Source organism: Thunnus maccoyii, chromosome 3 (assembly GCF_910596095.1).
Source record: "Thunnus maccoyii chromosome 3, fThuMac1.1, whole genome shotgun sequence".
In the NCBI taxonomy this organism is placed as follows: domain Eukaryota; kingdom Metazoa; phylum Chordata; class Actinopteri; order Scombriformes; family Scombridae; genus Thunnus; species Thunnus maccoyii.
In genome coordinates this window covers 23,185,440-23,213,437 of record NC_056535.1, presented here as the reverse complement: position 1 = coordinate 23,213,437, position 27,998 = coordinate 23,185,440, and the positions used below count along the sequence as shown (strand labels likewise).

General features: G+C 40.1%; 1 protein-coding gene across 4 annotated transcripts in view; it reads right to left on the bottom strand.

The window, feature by feature from the left end:
* The window catches only part of LOC121894713 (rho GTPase-activating protein 40), a 29,070-nt gene extending 15,290 nt beyond the window's left edge, over positions 1-13,780 (bottom strand). Inside the window, exons 1-2 of one of the 4 annotated variants that reach the window (XM_042407510.1) lie at positions 13,455-13,780; positions 155-378 (exon numbers count right to left, since the gene is read on the bottom strand). In XM_042407510.1, coding sequence (XP_042263444.1) covers positions 155-359 — 205 coding nt within the window. In that variant the 5' untranslated portion in view covers positions 360-378; positions 13,455-13,780. Of the gene's footprint in view, positions 1-154; positions 379-2,900; positions 3,219-7,208; positions 7,351-9,974; positions 10,081-13,454 lie in introns of those variants that run through there. The other 3 variants (XM_042407511.1, XM_042407509.1, XM_042407508.1) reach the window with 3 other exon arrangements.
* Between the last annotated feature and the right edge of the window lie 14,218 nt (positions 13,781-27,998).

Here is a 27,998-nt window from a genome sequence, read left to right as displayed (position 1 = left end):
AAACCTGATATGTTGCCATGGCAAGCGCATCATTTCATGGAAGATCTCAGTAGCAGCTGTGTTAAAAATCAAAGGTCTGTAATCCAATCACATAAACTCATGATGATGTTTTTATCTACTCTGAATCTATCAGCACTGGATCTGCAGTATTTACCTTCTGACTGTCTGGAATCTCTCCTACTGCAGTCGAGGTCTGCGTAGCCACTCCCCTGTCGGATGGTCTCCACCTCACTCCAGAACGAGTCCAGGCAGAGTTTGTCGGGGTGCTGCTCCTGATCCTGGGAGGACGCTGTGTGCGTGCTGTGTGCGTGTTCAGCGGCTGCCTGGTCCTGCGGGCTGGCCCAGGGCTCCACGCTCATCTCGGTGGGGCTGGGATCTCTGGCACAAACATACACACACGTAAAGAAATCACACGCTTGCATGCAAACAAACGAGCAGAAACACAAAGACACATACAAACACGGGAGGAATGGTGAAGACTGAGGCAGCGTGGGGAGGATGAATCAGCCAGGGGAGCCCGGAGAGATGGAGAGACAAAAGGAGCGGGATGGAGGGAGGGCCGGAGTGAGGAGAGGAGATGGCGAGAGCGGACACAAAGGGGGGTCTCTATTGTTCTTGTGAAATGTGGCCTGGAGGCATAGTACCCTGCAGATCCACTAGATGTCACTGTAATAATGTGAGATCTGTTTTCCTGAAGGTTACACCCCTCCATCTACTGCAACAGATCTGTGAATGTAACCCACTAACAATAGAAGATGACACATGCAATGAACAACTCAAGAAAAATGAATCATAAGTCATCTACATATGCTCTCTGTTTCCTTTTATAACACAATTAGGGAAAATACAGTCTGCTTTCCCTGTGTGGGACATACTCAAAACAAGGGAGGGCACTGTTCTTTAACAACAATGGGACACACTCAGCTGGCAGACACACTCGCAGCCTCAAGCACTAAAATGTGACCTGTGGTTTACAGACACAGGAAGTGGTCAGCTGACTCACTCCATCGGTGTGCACTGCAGTTCAGTCACATTCCTCAAGTATGCAAATCTCACGAGACATCCATCTCTGGAGAATGCCAGATTGCTTATCAAGCCAACATGAACGCAGGGAGACAATGAAATGATAGTTCCGCCATGTATCAGAGCCAAAAATACCCATCATACTTTCAGTTATGCGATGAGCTTATCAAGATGTTTGTCATAAGAAACCTGTTGTGAGCAAGAGATTTGAGTTTCAATAGATACTTAATTAGTTCTTAATTAGTAGTTTCTTTTCTAACAGCAATGGAGAAATAGAAAATTGTATTTCTGTGGAAGGACACATACTGCACTAGACAGGGTTGTATTAATATCTCCAGAGTTATATTGCACCATGCACAGACAATCTGAAAAACATAAAGCAAGAAATAATGCAGACAAATGTGACTGAAACAGTTAAGTGAAAAGTATCAGACTGTATTCTAGGTGTGGTGCTGTTACATAATACTATAGTACAACTATTGTTTTACTGCTTTAAAGCCTTCACACTTTTCAAAACTGTCAATTGGTATTAAGTAAAATAGGTCATTGATTTGCTGCTCTCTAAACCAGTGTGGTTACATTCCAACATACAGCGGAGTAGTAAGCAATGTGATGTGACAGTGCCAGTCAGTCTGATCTTTACCATGTTTTCAGAGCTTTTCTCAAAATTGATTACTCAGAAAGACATTGTGCCTCAGCGTATCACATCACAACCGTGAAATAACTGAACTAAACCAAAAATTAAATGCACTGCAAGAAATGATGCATAGAGCCAAAGTAGTGGATCAGTATCAGCAATGATACTGAACACATCCGGTATATGTCAGACAAGCCAGATCTAGGCTGACAACTTACAATCATTTTCTTAATTCATTAATTAAGTGATTAATTAATCTGTCAGTATTAGTTTTTTTTACAATTATTATGACTATTTGTTTAGTCAGTCCAGCAGAGAAAGCAACAAATCCTCTTATCTGGGAAGCTGGGACCGATAAATGTCTTAGATAATTAATCAATTATCAAAATTGTTAACTAATTTTCTGTCAGTTGACTCACTGATTAATTGACTAATGTTTCAGCTCTTGATGGATCCAGTTTAAATACAGTGTTTTAGTCACTGTAAGACTGCAACATTGTATCTTTTATAAACCTTTTAACAATGTAATTTAAAATTTGCACAAACTGAAAAGAATGCGGCTGTACAAACATCTTATAGTTAATAAGTGATGTTGAGTTATGCATTAAACAGGAATGATCCAATCAGTTTCATGCAGATTTTATGTTAAAGAAGAAAATGTGCTCTAGTTTTATATCAGCCAATATCAGCCGTGTTTCAGTACTGAAATCTGAATTAGGAGTGAGAATGTGGTACTGGTGCATTCTTAGTACGCAGATGTACTGTATATTGTATATGCACACAAAAAGGCTTTTATTCTCACACAACATCTGGCTCACATCCCACCCTCACACACAGAGATGTTCAAAGCCACAACATGTGCTCACAACCTGTTACTCATATGGATAAAATACATGAAGCTTGAGGGATGAGAGGTCTGCAGACAGCTGAATCATAGCAGTGCAGACTTCTTTCCAACAAGAGAAGGTTTTTGTGCCAACTGCCACACAATTTTAAAAAATCAAATCAGGTTTTAGATGTTAAGTCAACAGAAAAATGTCAAAATAGAGTCACCACATAATCTACACCATCCATGACTGCAGGATTTTGAATGACATGTTTATGTTATGATGTCGCTTTTCACTTTACCACCAACAACTTCACTGTGAGTGTAGACAGCACTCTTATCTTTCACCAGAACATTTATGAATCTGGTTCTGCTCATCCAGCTCCAACTCCAGCTGTTTCTCATCACACCTACCTGGCTTTTTTCTTGTGGGAGGGTGGCTTCAGGTGCCTGTTCCTTGCCGGGCTTTGCGCTGGCCGGAGCCTGAAACGGTTCAACCTGGTGCGGGGAAACTGCATGTTGGTCCCGAGCCTGCTCACCACTACCTCCTCTCTGCCTCCCATATCCACAAAGCTAAAGGAATCCAGGAATTACAGTCCGGCACAAAACCTAGCTTTATCCAGTCCCGGTGGTTGAACAGCATGTGAGTGTGTTGTAAATCTGTCCGCTGCTCCAGTTTCTCTGTGTGGTGACAGGAAGTGATGTTCTAAGTCTTTACTGGGGCTTGGAGCATGAGTGGCGTGTTTGTGAGCTGAGTGGAGCTGGAGCTGGAATGTGGGAGGGACTGACGGCTACGTGAACATCAACACATCATTCGCACCTGTCTCCTCCCTTACCACCCTGAAGTGACACACCCTGCCTGCATGCCTGATGGCCATCAACTTCCTCTCGGGTTCAAACAGGAATGTAATACCTGCTACACTTTAAAACACCACTTAAAAACACATTGGCTGAAACACTTCAATGACTTGCTTTGTGCAGAATGGATGTAAACAACACACCCTCTAAACAAACAAGTGAAAGCAAATTTATCTAACTATGTCTCAGGCAGTTTATTGGCATCTTAGGGTAAGCTACTTGAGCTAATTAATCAATGATTCTTTGTTGAAAAGATGAGGCGTGTTATCACCTCTTTGCTTTGCTGTTACTGTTTGAGTCCTGAATTAAGTTAATCAAATAGACCAAAGGATGAAAATGTTTTCTCTCTTTCAAACTCTGTGTCAAGATAGCATATGGAAGTGGGCCATTTCAGGCAATGATGTGGCACTGCTGGCCTTCTCCTGGCCCGGACAAAATGTATGTGAGCCTGAAATGGCCCACATGTAAAATAGCTAATATGGCCCAAATATCCCAAATCAAATGTGGGCCTTTTTTGGTAAAGATGCGCTGCTCTCAAGTATGTGTATTCTGGATGTGGGCCAGTTTTGGTTTATCTGTTTTTTTCTTGGTTGACATACAGCTTGCTTGTGGCCCAGATCTGGGTAACAGGAGCAGACCGCCCAAGTGCCATCAATCCATGCGGTATGTGGGCTGGATGAAAGTGCCGAAATTGCTGGATTTGGGCCACAGCAATTTTGCTATCTGGGTGGATTGCAAACACGCAATCTCAAATCAAAATAGCGCATACTTGTGGTGTGACAGCTGGTGACGTGCCACGTTAAATCCATTCATGCCTTATATGCACAAGACAGCTAAACTATTGCACCATTCTTGACCGCATGCAGTCACTGAGATCCTAGTTTGACTTCATACCGGGCCACAACTAAATAGTTGATATAAATAATTGTCAGGTGACTGTGTGGATGTGATGTATGTGTATAAGCATGAAGCAGAGTGAGAGAAACATCAGAGAAAGTTTCTCAAGTTCCTCAAGTGCAACAGGTCTGTCAACATTGCCTAGAAGCAACACTATAACCCCCCTTCCCCCCAACCCCTCACCAAATCACTGACTCATCATCGCTGTTGTCATGCTGATGACAGCCTATATATCAGCCGAGGATGCAAACAGACAGAAAACACCTGGTAAGGTAAGGAGAAAAGTGAGAAAAGCATTCCAGTGGTTTTGACACGTGGGTAACGTTAGTGAAAGCCTAATATTTTCACTCATTAAACGTAAACGCAGATATGTGTATTTTAAGTCTGCTAATGCAGGACTTAGGTTTAACTGTTTTGATAAAAGCTTGATGAACAATTTAGGGAATGTAATGTATTTCCATGAAAATTCAACTGAAACCTGCTGTGCAGCCTACAAAGAACCTCAGCAGTTACGTCGCCCTCCACGGTTTGACTCTACTTTCAATCTAAAAATGTAGCTGCTGTAAAGGTTTCAATCTTTAGCATTATAGAGATAAAAAAAACCCATCTTGAGCCAGACTCAAAATAACTCTTAGGGCCCTATTTTAACCGTGCAAGTGCAACGACAAGCGCAAGGTGGTAGGTCTTAAGTGCATGGATTGTGTGGGCGTCTACATGCGCGCCTGCTATTTTGGTTTATGTATATGCAGCAGCGCAACATGCAAAAGTTCTGAGGGAAGGTGAATATAGATAACCGGGTGTGGTGATTATTAAATACTCTCCCAGACAATCACATCACTGCCCTCATAGCTCTAAGACAGTTGTGCCAATCAGAGTTAAACGTGATAACGACAGCTCAACAAACGGAAAGCCTTTCTTCAGGAAATGTCTGGGTGGTTCAGAGCGTCACGACATGAACACACATCACCGCAAATCTGCACGCAAAGAGAGATTTTCAACAGTTAGTTACTATAATAACGATAGAAATAAATAATGAAGAAATTGATTTGGCAAAGCAGTTTATATGATTATATCAGACCAATGCTATTATAGAATATAATTCCATTGTGTCTCGTCTTGTACATGGTCACATAGTTTAGTAATTGATGTTACACAACAGCGATTCCACTGCAGTGTGTTTCAAGGATAAAACACGAGACAAAGACGAAAAGGCTGATGAACTGCTAACCCAACATCGCCTTCATAAAAAAGCAGAATATGGCGTCATAATTCATAATGTTATAATGTAGCAACCTGTTGTCATCAAGTGATTTAGTGAAGGTAAACACAGTGAACAGCCGTGCATAACAGCACTGCGCTCTGGCGCGGCACTTCTCAAAGGCTGCGGCTTTATCAATATATCAGTCCTGCTGCCTTCAGATGCTGCAGGGATTTAATGAAATGAAGAAGAAGCTTTGCATACATACAGTTTAAAGCAGCTGTGGACAGTAGATACTATAAGAATCACCCATATTCATTTATAGATCAATGCAGACTGATTTACTGACTTTCCTGCTTTAACCACATTAAACATTATTTTCTGTGCCGATTTTGGTTGGAGAATGTTTAATTGAAATAAATGATTTATATTTTAAGTATTATTCGGTTGTTGCAGCATGTCTGCAGCAAGTATTTACTTTGATCCTGTTGATAAAATCACCAAAGCAGCAGAGGATTGACGCTGCACCAACAAATAGACGCAGTTCTGAGGTGGTTGTTTTCAGGGCGACGTCTAGGACCAAATTTCAACCAAAATACAACAACTGTCTTTGTGCTGCTTCATTTGAATGAACCTCCCACCTGTCTGCACCTCTCCTCCTCTCCTCCCACCTGTGAACCGTACGCTCTGCACTGGTCACCAAAATACCACACAGGCGCGCAAAGGGAGTTTCAAGGTCAGGAAAATAACAAACAGTCAAAGCGCTGCTTGCGCCAATCGTTGCGCCTCCATGAAAATACAGCCCACAAACTCATAAAATTACCTCAAACTAGCCAGAAAACATGCCATGGAATACCCCCAGAGGACAGAAAAGAGGAATAATGAAAGCTCAGAAAACTTTCCAAGTTGTTGTGCCTCCAAGAGGAAAAGCAGCACTGACTTATTTTTAAACCTGCTAATAATAGTCCGTGGCAGCAAGTTATAATGCTCAGTAACAAAACACAAACACATGCTTCATGCTACTTTTGTAAATAGACAATTGAAAACGGGGACTACTGAAAATGTCAGGGTGCTGGGATTGTTTCTTGTTGAATGGGCCTCACCTTAACAAAGAGAATCAACAGGAAACCATCCACTCTTAGAGAAGAATGGACAAAATGTCAAAGTTGTTGTCAACACTTAATAGTCAGCAGCACTGTAGGAAATAACACAAAGTAACCCCAACCAACAACTCCAGTAGAGGAATACAGTAATCCACTTGAAAAAGCGGCTCCTGTTGAAAGCAACAGTGTTTAATCCCTGTGGCTGAATTCCACAGCAAGCCTCTTAGCTTCCAGAGAATGCAACAGTTGGCGCATACGGCCTTGAGAAAGTGTTACTTCTCAAAGCCTGTCACAACATGTAGGATCTGTCCTATCATATGATAGATTAAGTTTACAAAATGCTAAAAATAGATTGATGGTTTTGAATCACCATATTAAGTCTCCAAACCCCCCAAAAAACATACAGTACCAAACAGCAAATGAGGATACCAGAAGTCACAATCACAGCATAAAGTGACTGACCAGTAAAAACAGGCTTTCTATCAAAGACTTCAAATACCTCAAACCTTCAACTTGGCCTATGGAATCACACAGGAACAGTGTTTTAACCTTGCCCAGCACCCAAACCAAATTTATCCTAATAGTAGTACAGTAGCTTAATCTAAACACGAACCTCAAGCCCCAACAGCCCATGAGTCCACAGCAGCAGCAAAGGCCCAATCCTACCTGGCCTTGGCCCTCCCGATGGCTCGGCCCGAGAGCAGCAGCAGGACCGCCGAGCCGCTTCTCCCCCACGGCATCCTGCTGTTGTCCCCCCAAACTGCTGCGAGCTGTAGGAAACAGCAGCTGCCTGCCCCTGGCAAGCTGTTTCCTTGTAATTTCTTCAGTGCACAAACACATCAGAACAAGGACAGTCTCACTGCGTTGGCAGGAACGTCACTACATTGCATCCTGGGGCAGGAAAAGGAGGTCTGCATGGGGGGGCTGAGGAGGGAGAGCAGCTGAGTGGTTGAATGGCTGATTGGGGCTGGGACACAGACAGTGGGTGTCTGAGTGGCTGGTTAGATGGACGGGGCTGGAGTTCTGACGGCGGCAAGCCTAAGTGCATGGAGCAGAGGATACAACAGCTGCGTGTGTGACTCGCTGGCTGACAGGATGGCTTGACATACAGTTTGGATAAAGTTACAGCTGGGGATGCATCATTTCCACCAGTGTAATAAAGAGAGGGGGAAAACATCCTTTGTATTAATGGCAACATGCTCACTTATTCATTTACTGATTTACTCAAACCCAAGCACAGGAATCTGTAATCTCTTTAACCTAACCTCTGGCCTTTTGTCATTGGTTTTCATCAGTAACTGGAGGTGATGATCTAGTTTACGACTTATTTACAACAGGGTTTAATATCAATGAATAGCAGTAAGGCCTCAGCTTTACTGAGAGGCAATTGGCCCAATGGTGTCAACAATTGTAGGGATCAGGCCTACATGAGGAGGAACACAAGGAAGAAAAAGAGCAGACTCAGATGTTTGGTTGATGGGACATAGGACAGGCACAAACGACATAGAGTCAGTCACATATAACATGTTTTGGACAACGGTTCAAACATGGTGTAAAACCAATATTTAAATCTGACTTTCTTTAAAATTATAAAGCTTCTAGGTGTCACATGTCAGTTGAGACCATGCGTGTAAACTGAAGAGCAAAAACATGGTAAGACACAATGTTTAGTCAATATGCTGTTCATAGTTAGTTGTTAGCTGTTAACAAACTTCTGCAAATATAGTTACGAGCAAAGTGTTTTCTGCTGCCCGTTATTAAAACTGAATGATCAACATTCATTTAATATCCAACCCACTTAAATGCATGCAATGGAACGCAATTTTATATATTTCCTTATTCCTTTTATTTTTGAATTCTCAATTAACGCCTTCATATGTCCTCAGTAAAACATGCCACCTTTGTGCATTAAAATCTGATATATAGGAAATGCATTGCATTGCATTGTCTTGCCTCTTTATTTAACAAAACGTTCTTCTTAAATTGGTCAGATGACAGATACAGGGAATGTGTGAGGAAAACTACCTTTAAGCCGCCATTTGAAAAGGGCATTTTACACCCAACATGATCAAGGAAGAGATGCTCAACTCCCTCTTGTATCCATTTTTATGCATATGTGGCTTTGAGTGTCCTCTGTCTTGTCCTTAAGTTGGATTTCTACACAGGTAGTTTGGTGCACAAAAGGTTACTTGGAGCTGAAATGAGCTAAAACAGATGTTGGGTTCATTATGACGGTATAATCGACCACAAATTTCAATAAGATTTACTCAATTTGTCTCATTAGGAGCGAGAGCCTTGAGAGCTCATTACTGAGGATTGGACTTTGATACACAGCAATGTTGGGTAAAGCTTCTAAGAAATCTATACAGTGTTTCTAGGAACATAAGTGAGATCAATGTGATAACTATTATGTAAGAAACTTTGAACAAATCTGCTACACTTACACACTGTGGACTAAAAGTGAGTTTGTAAATAGCAGGAAAAATGTATTTAATAGTAGAACTGTATGACAGGTCTCTTCTGGTCCCTGTTGATTTCCCGCTGTCATGGATGACCTTTTGTTTTGGTGTATGTACTCATCATGCCAAGGAAAGAATTCCAACAGAGTTTCATTTTAAAAATTAGATCAATATTTGAAAAAAGTGCAGACAAATAATTGATACTACGGTTGAGTATAAGGCCTCTAATGGTATGATTATAAAGAGAAAAGGGTACCTAAAGTAGCTACTTGCAGTCTTACTCACTTCATATTATTTTAAACAAACAAATGTTATTAAGTCAATCTAAGAAGATTTTTGGTTTTCTGCACTGAACATGTTCCTCCATAAAAATGCTACCATATCAAATCAAAAATGAGATAACTGAGATCTAGTGGTATATAACTGGTAAAGTGAATACAATATCAATTAGCATTTTAATTTGGTGTGGCTGAAATCACATTAAGGCCTCACTGTTGTCGACTATAAGATATCTAGTGGGATCAGTATAATCTTTGCTCTACGCTGCTGGCTCCTTAGCTCTTTGGCAGTTTGCCCGGTCACTTCTTAGACTTCGTTTGTCTCTAACTAGATCAACACAGATTAGGGAGACCACAAGGATCCATCTTAGGATTTTGCCTTCCACACCACCAGCTCCTTCACACTAATTTATTTCTCTCTCCTCTCTTCTCCATTGTTTTTGACAAGTGTGTCAACCGGACCTCTCTGAAGTCTCCCCAGTGCTGTGTATCTCTCCCATCTTCATTTCCTCCCTGGTTAAATCTAATAGAGCCCCTTTTTCTGCTCTCCTGCAACTTCAGCTGTAAAACTATGCCCTTTTTTCCTACACTACAGAACCCAGCGCTGTCCTTGCCCCATCCTTCCAAAACTGTCTCTTTCCTTTCGCTCCAATCATCTCTGACTGTCATTCTTGATAAGTCTAGACCCTTCTCACCTTCTCTGACAATCCTGCTAAGCTCACAGATACGCCTGGAGGAAAAGGAGATTGGAGAACGTGATGGCATGTCTCGGTGTGACTCTGCAGATGGCATGTGACAGCCAGCTCAGCCTCGTGCCCTGCTCATCCACCTCTTGGCAAGCAGGGCACAGAGCCTCTGCGGAGTGAAGGGGAAGGGAGGTGAGGACAGGAAAGTGGAGCAGAGTAGAATGCAGGAGAGGAAAAAATGAGGAAAAGAGAAAAGAGGGCAAATGATGACAGAGGAGGTCAAAGGAGAGGTGGGAGGATGTGAGAGGAGTGGAGGAAAAGTGATAGGAAACCCTTGTGATGTTTCTTTGTCAGCTAATTCTACTAATCGACGACTACGTTTCTCTTCATAAGAGAAAAGGAGAAAATGTGGCTCAGACTGAGGCCAGATTGATCAACACTGCCAGATGGACTGACCTACAAGCAAATGGTGACACACAGTCAGAATGATGCAGCACGTCACTCGTACCGGTAACTCCACACACAACGTTAAAAACTTGGTTACATGCCAGCATATGTGCAGCACACGTGTACAGACACACAAGCACACAGAAACAATGGAGGTGAATGTATTGCGATGCAAAATGGTGCCATCAAATGCTGAAATTTGATGCAACACTATCCCACACAAAAAAAACTATAGTAAAGCGCAAATCTGTAGAGAACAGTTTAGTCACGAGTACAAAAGATTTTTATGGGGTGAAAAAAATGAGCCATGCACGTGCGATTTTCATTGTATACATACACAGATACAGGGCTGTGCTGCAGTGATCGAATTCCTGCATTGCACCCAAAGTGATGTGGGTGTTTCCGCTCATCATTATTTATGGCTGCAAAGTTTGGCACATTAATTCATCTGGGTGGTGTAGCTCATCTTGTTCTGAAAGCACAGATGGGAAGTGAGTTCGAAAAAGCTTCAGTCATCTGGGCTCATAAACATATCGATGCATCATTCAAAATACATCCGCGTCCAAAGGCTGTAAAAGAAGAGGAGCAAAACATCTTGCAAAATTCAAAATTTTGTTTGTCCAACTAAAAGTGAACAGAAGCCATGTCAACACTGTGAATCAGTTTCTGTCAAAAACCAGGCAGGGTTCTTGTCACTCAATCAATCAGTTATTTCCAAATTAGCTGAAAAGATTCACTTTAATTGTGTGAGAAGAAAAATGAGATTAAACAAACAAGTGCTCACTGCTCAGCATGCAGTAGTAACAGTACAGTAGTACAATAGTAACACTAACTGTCGACCCCGACCTCCACACATGCAAAGATTTTTACATTTCTTGTTTGTTTATGTTTACTATGAAAGATATACAGGCCTGCTTAGTCTAGAGAGACAATAACCACCTTTGTTCTGATGGCAACAGTTCATATTCCCCAAAAAGAGGACGTGACACATGACAAAGAATTTCCTTTCCCATCATCCAGCACTCATTCAGTAGCATTATTTTGTTGTTGAGCTGCAATCTTACTTGAAATATTAGGTATCCTCTAACTTTATTACTTACAGTGAAAAGAAGTCAATAAAGCAGGCGGTGAGCGCGTTCCCCACAGAAGAGCTATAAATGGACATTTGACTTGTTGTTGAAACCTTACACGTCACGTGATCATAACAGCTGTGATAAATGATTGAAACACTATCTGCAATGTGTAACCGTATCTCTCCTAATGATCTGGTCAAACTAACTTCCTCTGCCATATTTCTTTCACTGAGCCATTTCACAAACACTGACCGTCTTCTGTCAAACAACAGTCAGCGACTGCATCAATCAGAGGGACAGAATGATTCACCATTTACTTCCTTAACTTATTTCTGTCATAAATACATGTACTGTATGCACGAATCTATATTCTCTTGTTTTGGAAACAGATCCTGTCTCGTGTCAAACCAAAACAAACAAGTGTCGTCATGTAAAGTCACTCGTAGCAGCTGTCTACCTGAGCTGTGCGGGGCTTAAGCTACGAGTAATGAAAGCTGGAATACCCTCTTTTCTCTTGCCATATGGAGCAAAAGTGGATTAGAAGGGCAGTAGTACTTTGCACTGACTCTTACTATTTAGACTTAGAAGCTGACACACTTTGACCTGGCTACTAAAAGTCTTCAGATCCTTTACTTAAGTCAAAGTACCAAAACATCTATACGTGTAAAAATACTCAAATACAAGCAGAAGTTCTGCATTCAAAATCCTACGTAAAGATAAGTGTACACACAAGTATTATCAGCAAAATGTGGGCCACTAATGATGATTAATAAGGTAGGAAAGAAGAAAACAAAGCTCTGCTACAAACATTCGTATTCTCTTTTTTTTTTTTTACTTTTCTCTCATAAAGGATGAGAAAATAATGAAACAATGGATCATTGACCTCTTTGGGTCTTGAGCTCCTATTCAAATGAAACCATATGAGGAATGTAGAGTGGAAATTACTGAAATTACTCTTTGGTGGAGCTGATAGCAAGTCACAAACAAGGGGCCCCAACTTCATTTTTGCAAGGGGTCACAAGCCAAAAAGGTTGGGAACCACTGGTTTAATCTTGAACTATACATTGTTCTGCCCTTGTTCTGTGCCAAAATATATTCCAGAGTTTATCTCTAGTCAAAATGAGGTTTCAGCAGTATTTCCCAAAGCTGCAATTTTTTTTTTTAGTACAGAATTTCTCTGTGTGTGTTTCCCTGGATTGTGTTTCCATGAGCTGCGGTGGATGCACAAAGAAGGATTTTGCACTAAAAATACTGTTACTTTGGAAGATACCCACTTGATTTGCCTGACTCAGACTGCTGAAGCCTCATATTAACGTAACATAAACTGTATTTTTCCATGGAACGACTGCGGTTTTAGTTCCCCGTCACTTACATTGGAAGAGCAGAAAGGGATCTCTTCATAGCCAGTATGAACGGGGGCAGGGTGTTGTTGTGGGTGCTTACAGCGAGCAAAACTGGCTCAATGGACACCTGACTATTGTTTTAAGACAGACTTAAAAAACTGTCAACCTGATCTGAAAACCACAGCTGTCAAATAAATGTAACGCAGCAATACATATTTGCCTCTGAAAATAAGTATAAAACAGCACTAAATTTAAGTGAAAGTACCTCACAATGTACCTACTTTCCACCCCTGCATGCAAATACATCAGACATCACTGTGTGGAGCAAAGCTGCACATGCAGGCAGAAAAAAAAACGCCCATAGCAACAAGCCTCGATACCCTAGCAACCAGAAACGCTTCCTAACGGGAGAAGAGAAGCACAAAGCCAAACGGCAAAATTACACACAAAACACATAACTGCACAAAACTCTTATTATTTCGCCTCTATTTCAAATACACGGAACCTGTGGTGTAATATAACACCAGTGTTTCTACCGGATAATTCGCGGGTTTTAGACAAATAGTAGAGGACAGCTAGCTAACTGGAAACAAAGACACCCACTAACGGGGAAGCAGTGTACTCACCTGGGGAAACACCGTCGACACCTCCGACGTGCGAAGGCTCGACCCAGCGTGGAAAGAGGATTTTTCCATGTGGTCTACAACAGCAGTGATGATGAGTCTTGATGTGAGCACAGCAGCAGTGACAACAAACAGATGGCAGGAGTGAAGCTCGCCTCGCCTGGTTAGGTGGGATAAGATGAGAGAAGCTGCTCCTCTCCTCCGCTGACCGTCCACGTTATCCTTCTCACCTTGCGGCTGACGTCAGCACGCCAGGCCTCCACAGCAGCACCGCCAGATGACATGTCGTATGTTTACTGTTGACATCATCCAACTGTGCTGACACTTATTTGTAAAAAACCTAGTAAAATATCATTGTATTTGCCACACTGAAATGAAATAAATATAATTTCTTATTAAATATGATATATATGGGAGATTCCTTAGTTCTTAAACCTGTAGGCTACTGTAAAAGGACAGGTTCACAATTTTCCAAGTCTGTCTTAGAGCAATAGTCAGGAGCCCAAATGAAATAGTTTTTTCTTGACACAATCATTCTTCCTGTTCACACTGACTGTTAGGAGATCTCTTCATAATACACTTACAATGCAAGTGATGGGGGCCAAAATCCACAAGCACAAGCCTCAGCCGTCCAAATGAGTCAAATCAAGTGGATATTTTTCAATGTTACAGTCTTTTTAGTGCCAAAGTCCCTCTTTTTGTTACAATACTTCCACTGCAGCTCAAACACTGTCTGAGGAAACACAAAGAGGGAATTTGATGCTAAAAAGACTAAATGTGTCAGATATCCACTTAATATGACTAACTCAGACTGCTGAAGCCTCATATAAGCTTCAAATAAACTTTTAAACACATTTTTGCACAAAAGGATTGCGTTGACACACTGTGGATTTTGGCCCCCATCACTTACACTGAAAGCATGTTTGACAGAGATCTTGTAACAGCCAGTATGAACAGGACGAATGATTACAGCAAGAAAAATACCTCTTTCAAAGTTTATATGGGCACTTGACTGTTGTTTTAAGACAGATTTGAATAACTGTGAACCTGTCCTTTAAGTCAAGTCAATTTTATTTGTATAGCTCAGTATCACAAATCTTTGCCTCAGGGGGGCTTTACATTATGTAGACACAGCAGTTCAACATAATTTTATGATTGCTCATACATAACGATATTTTGGAGGAAACTGGAGGATTATTTTGCTTAAACGCAAATGATATGCTGCAAGCCAAGAATATCATTCAAAACTATGACGATAGGAAACAGAAAATGCAAATATATATTCATATTTCTAAATCTTTCACGTCTTTTATTCATTATAAAATTTAGAAATTATACTCAGTCTCTTATAATGAATCTACCTCATGTATTTGTTTGATAGACGTAAGTGTGATAACTTCACTGTTTTTTTTTTCTCTACTTTTTGGTATGTAGATTTACTGAATATGTACATATCTCATAAATAAAACACACAACTCCACTTTGTTTAAGATTTGAAGTGCCTTTAGTCAGTGTGTATATTATTATTACACACATAATAAACCCATCATGTTCATTTCTCACAGCTCTCATATCACTCTGATAAATAAATCACTCAAACTGTAGACACAGTAATGCAGCAGGAATGATTTATTTGTAGATATCACATTCCTTACAAACTGTAAACGCAGCGTGACCCATTCACTCCATCCCCTGCATTGTGTCTAGTTGCAGCTTTTAGGTGGAAAGATCATTCCTCCTGGACAGATAAATTCTTTCTGGCGTCCTGTTTTTGTTTTCATTGTCCTCTCAGCTTTCTTGCAGACAGCCTGGTTCATTCCAGAGCTGTGGATATATGTGTGTGTGTGTGTGTGAGGGTGTGTATGTGTGTGAGAAAGCGAGGGAGAGAGTGAGAGAGAGGCGGGGGATGTGAGGGGGAAAGACACACACAGATAAACAGAAAGAGACAGAAAAAAAAAAATCAAAAGACATAGAATCACAGTGATAGAGAGTGCAGAGGGTCAGCAAAGCAGCCCACTCTCTTCCTGCTATTGTTTCATCTCAGGGACCCACATGAGGCTCGTCTAGGCGGCTACGCCTCCTGGACATCAGCTTGCTCCCCCTCCCGTCGGCCCACTCCTCTTACAGCTGCTCCACGTTGCCATGGAGACAGAGAATATGCCTGCAGATGATTGTATTCGCTCTTGAGAGGCATTCATGGAGACAATAAGGCACAACCTGAAATTCTGATTGTTAAAAGAGCAATGTGGAGACAATTCACATGTGGCAGCAGAAGAGAAATGTCACAGCAATATTGTTTTTGTTTATTCGCAGATTGTTGATGTCCAATGAAAACCACATACCTCCAAATTATCAACTTTTCATAAGCGAAGAAAAACATGCATATTTTAAGCTTTGCAATACTGCATTTTTCAAGTGAATCAATGTGTTGTTAAATTGTTTATTTAGCTTACAATTTTTCTAAATTGTTTTGGCTCATTTCTTGAAAGCTTATATGGTAAAGCACAATACCATAGTTCACCTGCAAAAGGTCATAACTCACCCAAAACATTTAACTCAAGCTTCAAAACGAATTAATTCTTTCAGTAAATAAGTTAATGCACCCAAAATGAAAAGTTCCTTTGATATTGTGTAAACAGTGGTGGTCAAAATGTTTAGATGTTTTGTCAGTATGACAGTGGACCCTGGAAGTGTTCCTAACATCCAAATTTCAGTCTTGTCCCACTTTTTCATTGAGACTGAATCCTTACTGTACTACGGTGTCATTTTTCTCTGGTAAACTGATTGTTATTGCTATTGTGTATCAAACTTGATACTCAGACACAGATTTCAACACTACAAGGTGTTGCATTACACTTTGTACAGCAAAAGGGCCCACACATTTCCATGTAGCTTACTTTTATTTACAGTAACTGTAAAGGTCTTACAACACTACTACAACAAAGTGAACAGAAAACTTACACAATACAGTAAAGTACAAAAATGCATCAGTAAAAACATTAATGTGCGCTGGAAACCAAAATCAGCATCCGTTGGTGGACAGCAAACCATTCCCTGATGACATTTGCATGGTGGAAGTTTACATTATCCCACACAATTATAAAATTTGGCAAGTCACATCTTATCAAATCTCTCTTATCCTCAGGGGTAAGATCTCTGTAGAGGGTGTCCAAGAACGTCAGGAGACACTGGGTGTTGTATGGGCCAATAATGGGAATATGTGTACTTACACCATTCTCGGATATTGCAGCACACATTGTTGTATTGCCCCCGCGTTGGCCTCACACATCCACCTTGGCTCAGTGGCCTATAATGTTTTGGCCACATCTCCTGCCTTTCGCCAGATTGAAACCAGCCTCATCCACAAACACAAGGGTGTGAAAGATTTCACTTCCTTAACAAAATATCAAATCAATTTTACTGTAAAATCATACAGTTACAGCAAGGTATACAATAAATATTCTGTTCTCTGCAACTTCAATATATACTGTAAGTATCTACATATAATGAAGGAAAACCCATAACACTGTACAATATACTACTGTGTAGTGCACACTACTACTTTACCTGTACATACTGGTACCGCAGCTCCTTCACTGTGTCACAGTTTCTCTCAAATGGTAGCTTGTATAGTTGTTTCATGGTCATCTGATGTCTCTTCAACAATCTCCCTATTGCAGAGATGTTGACAGAGTAGGTATTTAGAAAGACGCCATTGTCCTCTAAAATTGTACTCTGTATCTCTCTCAGTCTAATTAAATAAAGCATTATTTGCTGTCACCATGCTGCAGATCTATTGCTCTTGCTGAGGTGTAAAAACTGCTCCTCTGCCACCAGCACAAAGGTAGTCGTCTAGTCCTACATTGGAATTCAGAAATAGATCATATTACTGTAATACACTGTACTGTGCTGTACTGTGAGCCTCATGTATTACTTACAGCATGAGTTTCAGACATGCACTGACTTTAAGTTACTGTATTGCTGTGACATGAATAATTACAGTATTGAGTAAGTACATACCTGTTTTCCCTGCTGAGTGTTTGGATAATTGAAGACACTGTAGACAGGTTTACATAAGGCTGCATGCGGCATCCAGCCTCTGCCATTGTAAGGCCACGGCTAAATACATGGTCCATAATTGTGACAGCTTTATGTCTCTGTACTCTTCCCCTCACTACACCACCACACATACTCGTTGATGGTTGGTTGATGTAAGATTTGAGAAAGTCCCCTTCATTAGTGATGTTCAAGTTTCACCTGATAGGCAATTTACCAATTCAGCAGATGTTACTAAACGTCCATATCAATGCTAATTATGGAATATTAGGTATATGACAATGGAATGGACTATTGTGCGTGTGATGACTTACATATTGAAAGAATTCCTGCATGTTTTGGAGAGCACAACTATTCAACTGAGAAGCATCATAATCAGTTTTGATCAGCAAGACATATGCATTTGGTAATTGCGCAAATGGTAAACAATTACTACTACTTATTTACTACTTATTACTACTTATTAATTTGCATAGATGTGCTAAAACATTTGTAATTTGTCTAAAAGAATGACAAATTCAAATCTGTTGTGAACATGTGACCAGTGACCAGAAGCAGAAGATTTTTATCAACCCATAAATTTGTCTATTTAAAAAATTAAAACCATATATGTTTTTTCTCTGGACTGCAACAATACCTTAGGGAAAGTGCAAATATACACAATTTTGTTAGTTTCTTATTCTGCTATGTTTAAAGAAGGCATGGCACATTCATTATCTGTGTATGACTATGAAAGCTGCACAAGTACTACGATATTATAAAGCTATGTGTGTGTGTGTGTGTGTGTGTGTGGGAGTGTGTGTGAGCTCATTTACATGTCAGAACTCAGAGAGTGTGCATTGTTTGTGTATTTTTATATGAGTTTGCACGTTTGAATGGCGCCTACATGCATATTTGCACATACACCTGGGAGTGTCTGTGCGCATGCATGCTCGACCTCATAACAAGCCTGACAGTGATTGATTGAAACTACCTGCAGCGAGGAACCCTATCTGTCCTAATGATCTGCTTAGCTTCCTTTAACACGGCCACATTTCCTCCACTGAGCCATTTCACACGCACAAACTCTTGTTATTGTGATCTGGTTGTACTTGGACAGAAAGAAAGACTTATTTGCACTGATCAGAAGAAAAAAAATGTTGATGCCCAGGTTTTACATTGGCTTACATTCTGACATGTGTGCATTAAGCTGGTTTGCTAAGTTCCTTAAGGTCTTCAGCTGCTTTACTAGACCTGGGAAAAGGGCCAGACATCTGCTGTCTTGCTCACTGTCTCATGCCACAACAGCACGTGGAACCTGCTCTCCTTATGTGGTCTAGTGCTGTGAATAAAAGCTTGTGTTTATTTCTGAGAAAGGACTGAGTCAACAGTTTGCAGATTTTTATCACAAGTCCATCCAGTCATTATGACGACGAGCTGTACGTGTCACATAAGGTGCATTAATACTGCACATAGCAATGAGGAAGAGGGAAAATGTGTCTTTTCTGCATGATGTTAACACATCTGGATGCAATATTTCATACCATGTGCTGCAGATTTCAGAGTAATATTGGCAGCTTTTGTAAAATTGTCACCCGGCAGAATATTTTTCTAGATTCAAGACATTATTGTTAACTAATATGGCTGATTCACTGTGGTCTTTATACATGAGCATTTGTATGCAATTACTTCATCAACACAACTTTTAGTTTCTTGAAACTGTGGACTTTTTCTTGCTATGTTAGTTTACAAAGAAGGGGTTTAACATGAGTGGGGCGATTACATAAATTCGCAGACAATGGACACTATTCAAGCAAAGCTGAAATCTCTTGCTATATTTAACCACCTCTCCTTTCATTCATGGTAATATCCTGCTTTGGGATTAACCCTGATTTGAACTGTGCAACAAAATATCAGTGGTGGGACGTGAGCTCAGCAGCACGAGTTGTGATGACGTTTGACGGGGGAGGTAAATGACACATGATTTGAAACACATATTGTTTTAAATTTTAAACTGTGATCAGAATGATAAATTATTTCTCAGAACATACTGTATATTATTTCTTGCCAAATATATCTTCAATCATATGAAAAGATAAAATAGTCATGAAACCTGCAGACAGTTTGCAAAATGGGATTTAATTTCCATATACTCTTTGGATTGGACTTTCCCATAGATAAATCTGTTTGGTGAATGTGTCACTAATATACTAAGTAAGGAATATAATGTAACCAAATACAAAGAACCATACCAGTGGTTTTGCCTCATACCAGTGGTTTTGCATGTCTTAGTCCATTTAATCTGTATGCAAATCCTACCATTCAAATTAGCAATGTTCACCTTGGTCATTGCAGGTAAAAATAACAAATGCACGAGATGAAGACATCATTTTAAATTTTAGCTGTCTATCACAATTTGTGTATTAATAAGGTGGGTTTTATTTTTAAGGCAATGCTGGTAACACAAGAAAAACAGGAGCACATATACAGTTTACAACATGTCTGCTTCTATCTACATGTCTGTCTTTAGGGATTGATACACAGTGGATTTAATAAGGGTGATCAATGAGTGATAATGTCTTTTACCTGGATTCACTTCATGAGTGCACTTAAAGTAATGTCATGAATAAGTTGCCCTTGATGTTTTGTGTGCTCAGTTTATGTTCAGCATTCAGTCAGTACTGTATGTGTATGGAGTTAGCACAGTGCAGTGAAAAGCACTGCTGCAGTGCCACATAATTCCCAGAGCACGCCTTCTCTCTTATTCAGCAGCCTATAATAGCTGTTGCTCAGTTGTTGCTGATGTAAGTAGAAACTGTATGAGAGGGCATTACTAGCCTCAGGGGCAGTGCCACTTATCGTTAAGGTGTAAGGGGCCTGTAAATACTGTATATAACACCACACCAGTGCCCCTTAGTGTCATAATGTGGATACTGCAGATGGGTCAGCACATAAACAACAATTTGTGCTTGTTAAGACGATCAAAATTGTCCCTCAAGACATACAGACACACAATGATGGTAAGTGGACGTCATGGCAAAAGAAGTATTAGCGACATAAATATTTGTGCTGTTCGGCTATTTGCAGCTTGATTATCATTGTTCCAAATATTTATATATGTAATTTCATAATTTAGCCACTAGAGAGAGCTCTCACCTTTCTGTATGCAAAACCGCAGCGGGTCATTAGAGGGGAAATGAGGGGGAATTCCTTTTGCTGTTAGAATTTACTAATAAGGGAGGCCATTCCCTGAATATTTTTGCAATTACATGCTTTTGCATGAACCCTTACAATTTAATCTAAATAGATGTAGTAATTTTCAGTACATCTATTTTAAAAAGTGGTTTCTCTTAACCTATTCCTCAGAGAATTAAATGTCCAAGCTAATTTTGACATGATATTCGCTCATTTCTTGCACCAAGAACAGCTTTTCACACTCCTGAATCTCATGCAGAGATTAAAAAGACTAAATGTAAAATGGTAGATTTTGGATCTTATACAAGGCACTTGATCATAAACACATGCTATTATAGCTCTGGAGGTAATGAACGTTGCACCAGATGTAGCCTTTTCAAGGCTGAGAGTGAGCTGTTTTGCTTGAAGGATCTTACAGAGTTGGTTGGTAAGAGTGGGGAACATACAGGGACCCTTTCTTTCATCTCACTCATCCTTACTTTTTGACCATAGTACATGGTCCGATGAGCTGTGGTCACAAGTATCCTTTATTCATATTTCAGTGGTCTATCTGAATTAACAAAGGTTTCAAAGCTTGACTAAAACTGCACTGTCGGTCTGCACTCCACCCTCAGCCTTAGTGGAACCCCCCGCAGAGGCTTTGCTGCAGAGTCAGACCGCAGCGTGCCTCCAGCAGAGAGCGAATTACCCCTCTGCTGTTATTATAGGTGGGTGTTTTTAAGATTTGGAAAGCTGCTGTGTCATTTTTGCTAAAACTGAAATAGTAACAGAAACTTTTTTACAGTGACTGAGAGAATTGTAAAAAGTTCTTGGCAAAGATCTATACATAGATTTACGTTTCAGGCATTTATAGTCACTGGCACACTGTGCAACTGACATCGACACAGTGCCAAGAAGAGGGAAAGGCTAGAGGAGAAATTTTTATTTTTTCCAATGCAGATGAAAGAGAATGACACTATGATGCCAAAGAAGAGTCATAGTATAATCTGGTTTACTGTCAAATCCACCAAAGGAATGCTCAGGCCTTCAGGTCTTACTTCAGAGCCGCATTATTGTTCCTCTCAGCATGACGTGTGTGTGGTAATCATTGGCTGCTATGACAGGATGAAGAGGAGCTCAATGCTGCTTTTGAGTGGCAGAATTCGACTGATGCAGACTGAATATCCTGCCTGCGGCTTGGTCCTTTTTCCTTTCAGAAAAACCTTCAACTGTGGATTTACAGAGAACTATAATTATAAATCTGTGGATGACAACAAATCAAATTGAGTGTTGAGTGTTTAAAACAGAATACAAGAAAAAAGTCAAACTGACGAAAACCAGTCAGCCTTCCTATTTTGAACTGACATGCCTTTGTTCAAGCTGCTAAATTTGTGATTCCTCCCTCTAACTGAGACATCAGCAATATGCAAATAACCTCGGAGTAAGTGCACTCAAGAAACACACTTATTTGTGAATTTTCTTTACTTGGGCCATAATGATGACACCATCTTTTCAGTGTTCAGAAGAATTGCTTGCACAGTAGAACTTTTGGACACAAAAAAATCTGCCACATTTGGATTTTTGAGACTGTAAAAATGTCATAAGGGGTTCTGGCTGATGTAATTTTTCTTTCTGAGCGTAGTAGTAGAAAAAGAGCTAAGAGAACTTGAGCTGTCTTGGATAAAGTGAATGTGGAGATGTATTTTCACCCCCAAACATATAGAAATTCTTTAAATACTGCAAAGCTATTTTGACTACCAGTGTGTCTGAACTTGAGAAGTAATAACAAACATATTTTCTACCACTGGGCATTGCAGGAGTCTGTAAAAATAACCAGAGATGAGAGATCAGTCATATACAATCATGTCCTCTTTCATTCATATCCCTCCATACTTGGGTTGTTGCTTTCATACTTCATTCCAATCTGTGAATCCGTCTGCTATCTGCCCCCAGGAGATACACCCCCTTCTGGACCCCTAACATGGCAATTCAACAGCAGACACTCTTTAAATTTTCCATGCCAGTAAAGTGGTCTTATTTTCCAGATGAATGAAGTAAGAGACAACATGTGTCATTTGCAACTGTCAGATTTGCATCTCTATGACGCATATGTTCTCCTCTAAGTACATTGGTTTGAGGGTCAAAGCACGCTTTATAGTCCCTCTTCACTCAGAAATGTGTTTTACTTATTGTTACTTCAGCTGGATGTTTGGCCTTCACTGTACAGAATGATGTGTGTGCAGAGTTTGGCACTAGAAGGTTGTTTTCTTATTCATCTGCTGAAGGGAGAATGTTTCTGTGTGCATTGGGTCAGCATTTTGATGTAGATTTTGCGACATTATTTGGATGCCAGTCGTTTTCCAGCATGCAGCTTTCAAAAGTGTGATGTGTAAACTTGAAGCCTCCAGTGCACATACACTGAAAATGGATTTTTCAGTGAGGCGGGAGATATCTTGCATCCACCAGTTTGAAATGTAAAATATCAGGTAGGTTTCAACTTGGTAATTGAACTTTTTTGTGGATAAATCATATCAGAAATTCAAAGCAGAGTATGTTTATATGTCTTAAAACAGTCCAGGCACCCTTTATTTTCTTTAGTGAAATTAGAAATTATTACTTCAGGATCATGGACTGATTCTGCCTGTTTTGAAAGATTTCACCTCTGATATACAAGCCATAAAAGAATTGTTATCGTTCAGAAAAACACATTAGCACAGTATCAGCAGGGGTCAAAGGGAGGAGACTTTTTTGTTGCTGCTGTAAAATGAGATCTAGCTAGTTTGAAGATTACTCTGCTTGGAGAAATAATTTGTGCCTGTATGTGCTTTTTCCACAAAAATAGTTATTAGCAGACTGAGACAGACAGGTAGAACTCTGTAGGAAAATGTACAAAGGCCAGACAATATCACTTTTTTGCTGGGCATCCAGACTTGATGTCAAACCAAGACCTGGATCTGCTTTAAGTTCACTTAAAAAGTTTACTGTAAAAATGAGCATTCATACACATATGGTCTGGGTTTATATCCATTTCACACAGAAATAGAAGTGTCCCCGAATACAAATATGTTATTTGGCAAAGCATAAATAGTGTTTTTTTTATGAATATTTGTTCATACAAATATCTTAAATATAAGAATTATTTGTTTTCGAGAAGAAAAAAAAACATGTTGAATACCAGCGCTCAGATCAGTTACATCATGATCTCAGTCTCTCTCCTCTGCTCTGCTGTTACGTCTATCAGCAGGTCTCAACGAGGAGAGTCACATCCACCTGCTACATGACGCACATTTCCTAATTTGGACATCGCTCCTGGAGTTGGGAGTGTTCACCAGAGATAAAGCTGAGCTACTGACACACATGAAGTGGTCCCAAGGGACTCTCCGTACCCTGTTGTCCCCCTTCTCCTTTCCAGAAAGTTGGGTTGTTAGGCAATAAATGAAAAGTACAAAGCAATAATCGCCTTTGAAGTTCTTCCCTACACTTTACATGCTGTGCTGTCTCTGTGTCTGTCTGTAATGAGGTGATGAGTAAAGTTTTAGTTCAGTAGTCAGTGCAGTCGTCTATGATCTGGGGGACTCCAGTCCGAGACCCCGTGTGGAGACCTCCTTCGTAAGGTAGTTTATTCATGAACTCTTATTATAACACTTTAATTTTCTAAAATTAAAAGTGTAATAAAAACAAAAACAAAAACAGGATTTTTAAGCCTCTTTCCACTTTTATTCAAATACAAATACAAATAATTTTGCTGCCTCAACAAATGTAGATACAAATACAAATACTGGGCTCTCTGCACATCCCTACATAGAAAGCATGTTGTATGGTCTTGATGTAGAGAAACCATAGAAACCACTGAAAAATTAAATCCACTTCAATACTCAAGGATCCTCAGCATAAAGTCCATTATGGTATTGACAACCCCATCTATTCACTCCGTGCTGTTAACCACAGGAGGCAGGTCAATACCATAAGCTGCTCTGCTCTACAAAAAAAAAAAGGCCAATGTACGAATACTTCAATAACATTGTAATAAATAACAGTCTGATTGATTCGCAATTGATTGCAAAAAAAGTTTAAAGTGGTTGATAACAAAGAGAACATTCCATCCTCGTTGATGTGCTAACATCTTAATGGGGGATTTGACAACATGGACTCATCTCTCACGGCAGCTACTTGGCACCGATCCAGTCTTCACCACAGGGAGAAGAGAGAGACAAAGAGTCAGTAGATTCATAAAGGAGAGGGCGGATCAATGCAGGGCAGAAAGACATGCTGTGTATCGTGGAGCAGATTTATAATACGGTTTTTAATAGCATCACACAAAGAAAGATTGTTTTTCCCAAAACGCTCCTTCAGGAAGACGGCTGCAGCAGCACTGGACGTTTTCTGTCTGTACTTTTGTCTCATTTGTCACTAACAGTGTGTCTTTGTCTGCCTTTGTATTCAAGCTATAAAAACTGATGATGGAAAGCTTCTAACTTAAAAACTCATCTCCAAATCTTCTCATACTATCAGTCAGATTCATCATTTTTAAGCATATCACAGTCAGTGTCTCCAGCTTCTCCTGGACAATATTAAATGGCTACAGAATAAACCTGAGTACCAACTTGAGAGACACAACAAAGACCTACACTAATCTTCATTCTTAACTGTTACTTGTGGGCTTTGTTTAGTCATGCCGCTCCCAATGAAACAACCACCCCTTTCTGCTCCTTGGGAGAAGTGGGGCAAGTGCAGCCGCAAGTCTATGAAATATGTAAAGAGTAAAATCTTAAGCCTGCCCACCATTCCAGCTGCCATGGGACCAGGAAGATTGGGGTTAGGAGGAGGGAGGGGGGGTTATGAACAAGTACTTTACTCCATCAACCATTACTGCTGACCCAGATTCGCAGATCACGGTGCATGTTAGGACATCATAGTTTTATTCACACATTTTATCAGCATGTGCATACCTATAGGTTTGGATATCATTTTATTTCAGTACATACTGTACCTCTTGAGCCACAGATGCAGTAAAATGATCATTATGTTTCCCATGAGGCACATTTATAAGTATTGCAGATTTGTGTCCTTCTTACCTGTCATGTTTCAAAAGCTTGTTGATGTTTTCATATTTAGATCACTTTACTCTGAATCAAAGTGTCATGAAGCATACAATAATGCTTCAAGACCTTGTAATGAAACACAATGCTGGGAAATATCATCACCATCACTGTGGAATCCCTATAGCGCCTACATGGAAGCCTGCTCATACTGACCATTAGAAGATCCCGTACAAATGTGCTTACAGTGAAAGTGATGGGTGGCAAAATCCACAGTCCTCATTTACAGCAAAAAAGCATTTAAAAGTTTATGTGAAGATAATATGAGGCTTAGTGGATACAGTGGATATCTTCTACAGTTACAGTCCTTTTAGTTAAAAATTCCCTCTTTGTGTCTCGACGGGCAGCGTTTTCCTGTTCAGCTGCAGTGGGAGTACAGTAATAAAAAGAGAGAATTTGGCACTAAAAATCAGTAACTGAAGGATATCTACTTGATTTGACTAATTTGGATGTCTGAAGCCTCATATTATCTTCAAATAAACTTTTAAATATATTTTTGTATGGAGGTAGGGGTGTGGATTTTGTCCACCTTCACTAACATTGAAAGTACATCATGAAGGGATCTCTTAATGGCCATTATGAAAAGGAGGAATGGTTACAGCAAGAAAAACAAAGGACAAACCTAAAAAATGCCTATTGTACATGCCTAATATGCCTAACCTATCCTTTAATTATTAATAATGATTTTACTCTGGTGCTTTGGAAATCAGCCTAAAAAAGCCCTAAAGAGATCAGATCTACTTTCCCTACTCTGCATAACTTAATGAAGGCTCCTGAAGGGATAAAATGATCCCACTTTTTGCCTGTGCAGGTCCCTGCATTTCAGGAATTTTCTAGAAAAGAGCGCAACTATCTTGAAACAAGAGGCAGATCAAGAAAATGATATTTTATTCACTTAATGCTGCAGGTGGGTGGTGGCTCCAGATATATAACCACTGTGAGACAGGAGATAATGGAGTGAAGACAAGAAAGGAAAGAAAATGGGGAAGAAAGGAGACACTCAAGTTGGCAGAGACAAAAGATACGAAAAGAAAGGAGGAAATCCCAAAGAGTGGGAGAGAATTCTCAGACTGCATTAAATTTTCATGTGCGTTACACGTTCCTCCAAGAACTACTGTCTCACCGGAGGAAGCGACACAGACAATGTGCTAATTTTATTTTCAGCTTCAGTGTATTTTTGACATCTCATGAGCATTAAAATGAGTAAAAATAAATTAAATGTAAAGTTTGTGGACAAGTATTTTTTAATCAGAATGAGTGGTTGGATTATACACCAAGCTTATCATGAGTGCCGCTGGGTCTGAATTATACAGTAATCAATTTATTCACATCTGGGTATTTCCTCGTTCTTTTGCTGTGGGTTTTATGTCCAAAACCCGAGGAGATCGAAGCAGACTCACTATCAGCTCAGCCATTGCAAGAGCAAAATGTGCTATTGGGACCAGATGAAGAGTGTGAACTGTAATGTGCAGGGAAAATGACATGTATTACTTCTTTCTTTTACTCTTTATTTTTTGCTCATTATTTAGTGTCGTAATCATGCTTCTGCCAGTGTTGGTGTTCGTTCTCTATTTGATAAAAAAGTGTAAAATCAGAAGTCATTAGGCAAATCAGACCCTCAGGCCCTTGAGGGTACAAATATTTGTAGCTTAATTGAATAAGAGACCACTTCTGAATAAAGGTTGGCTATTTCATATAGTCTGAAAGAGAACAGGAGGCCAAACGCAAATAAGAGAAAATAGAAAAATAGGTACCTGTATTTAGCTCAGCTGGTGCATGGGAACTCACACATTTGGGCACTTTTCAGAACTGTACTTTTACTGTCAGCTGTCATTTCTGTGGGTGGTTTTAAAAAGAAATTGAAGATCTACTTTTGTGACACTGCCTTGAACCGCTAGCCTAATTTGACACCACTTGCTAGCTAATCAGGTCAACATGTGCGCATGCATCAAAAGTTCTAACATGCAAACATTGCTCTGTTCGATACGTCTACGTGACTATGTCAGACTGCATACATGTGCACATTATGTTAGTGTGTGCCATTTGCTGACTGCAGACATTTTCATTCATTATTTTGTATTTTATGAATAGACATATAGGCCACAGTGTATGTCGTATTAAACTTTATTAACATGGATCAACAATTTTCTTGCTAGGTTGCTGAGGAGCCCTTCTTGGCTCAAGATGTCATGGTTCTGTCCCCGTCTGGCTCTATCAGTCCACCAGATGCCCTCAGTGT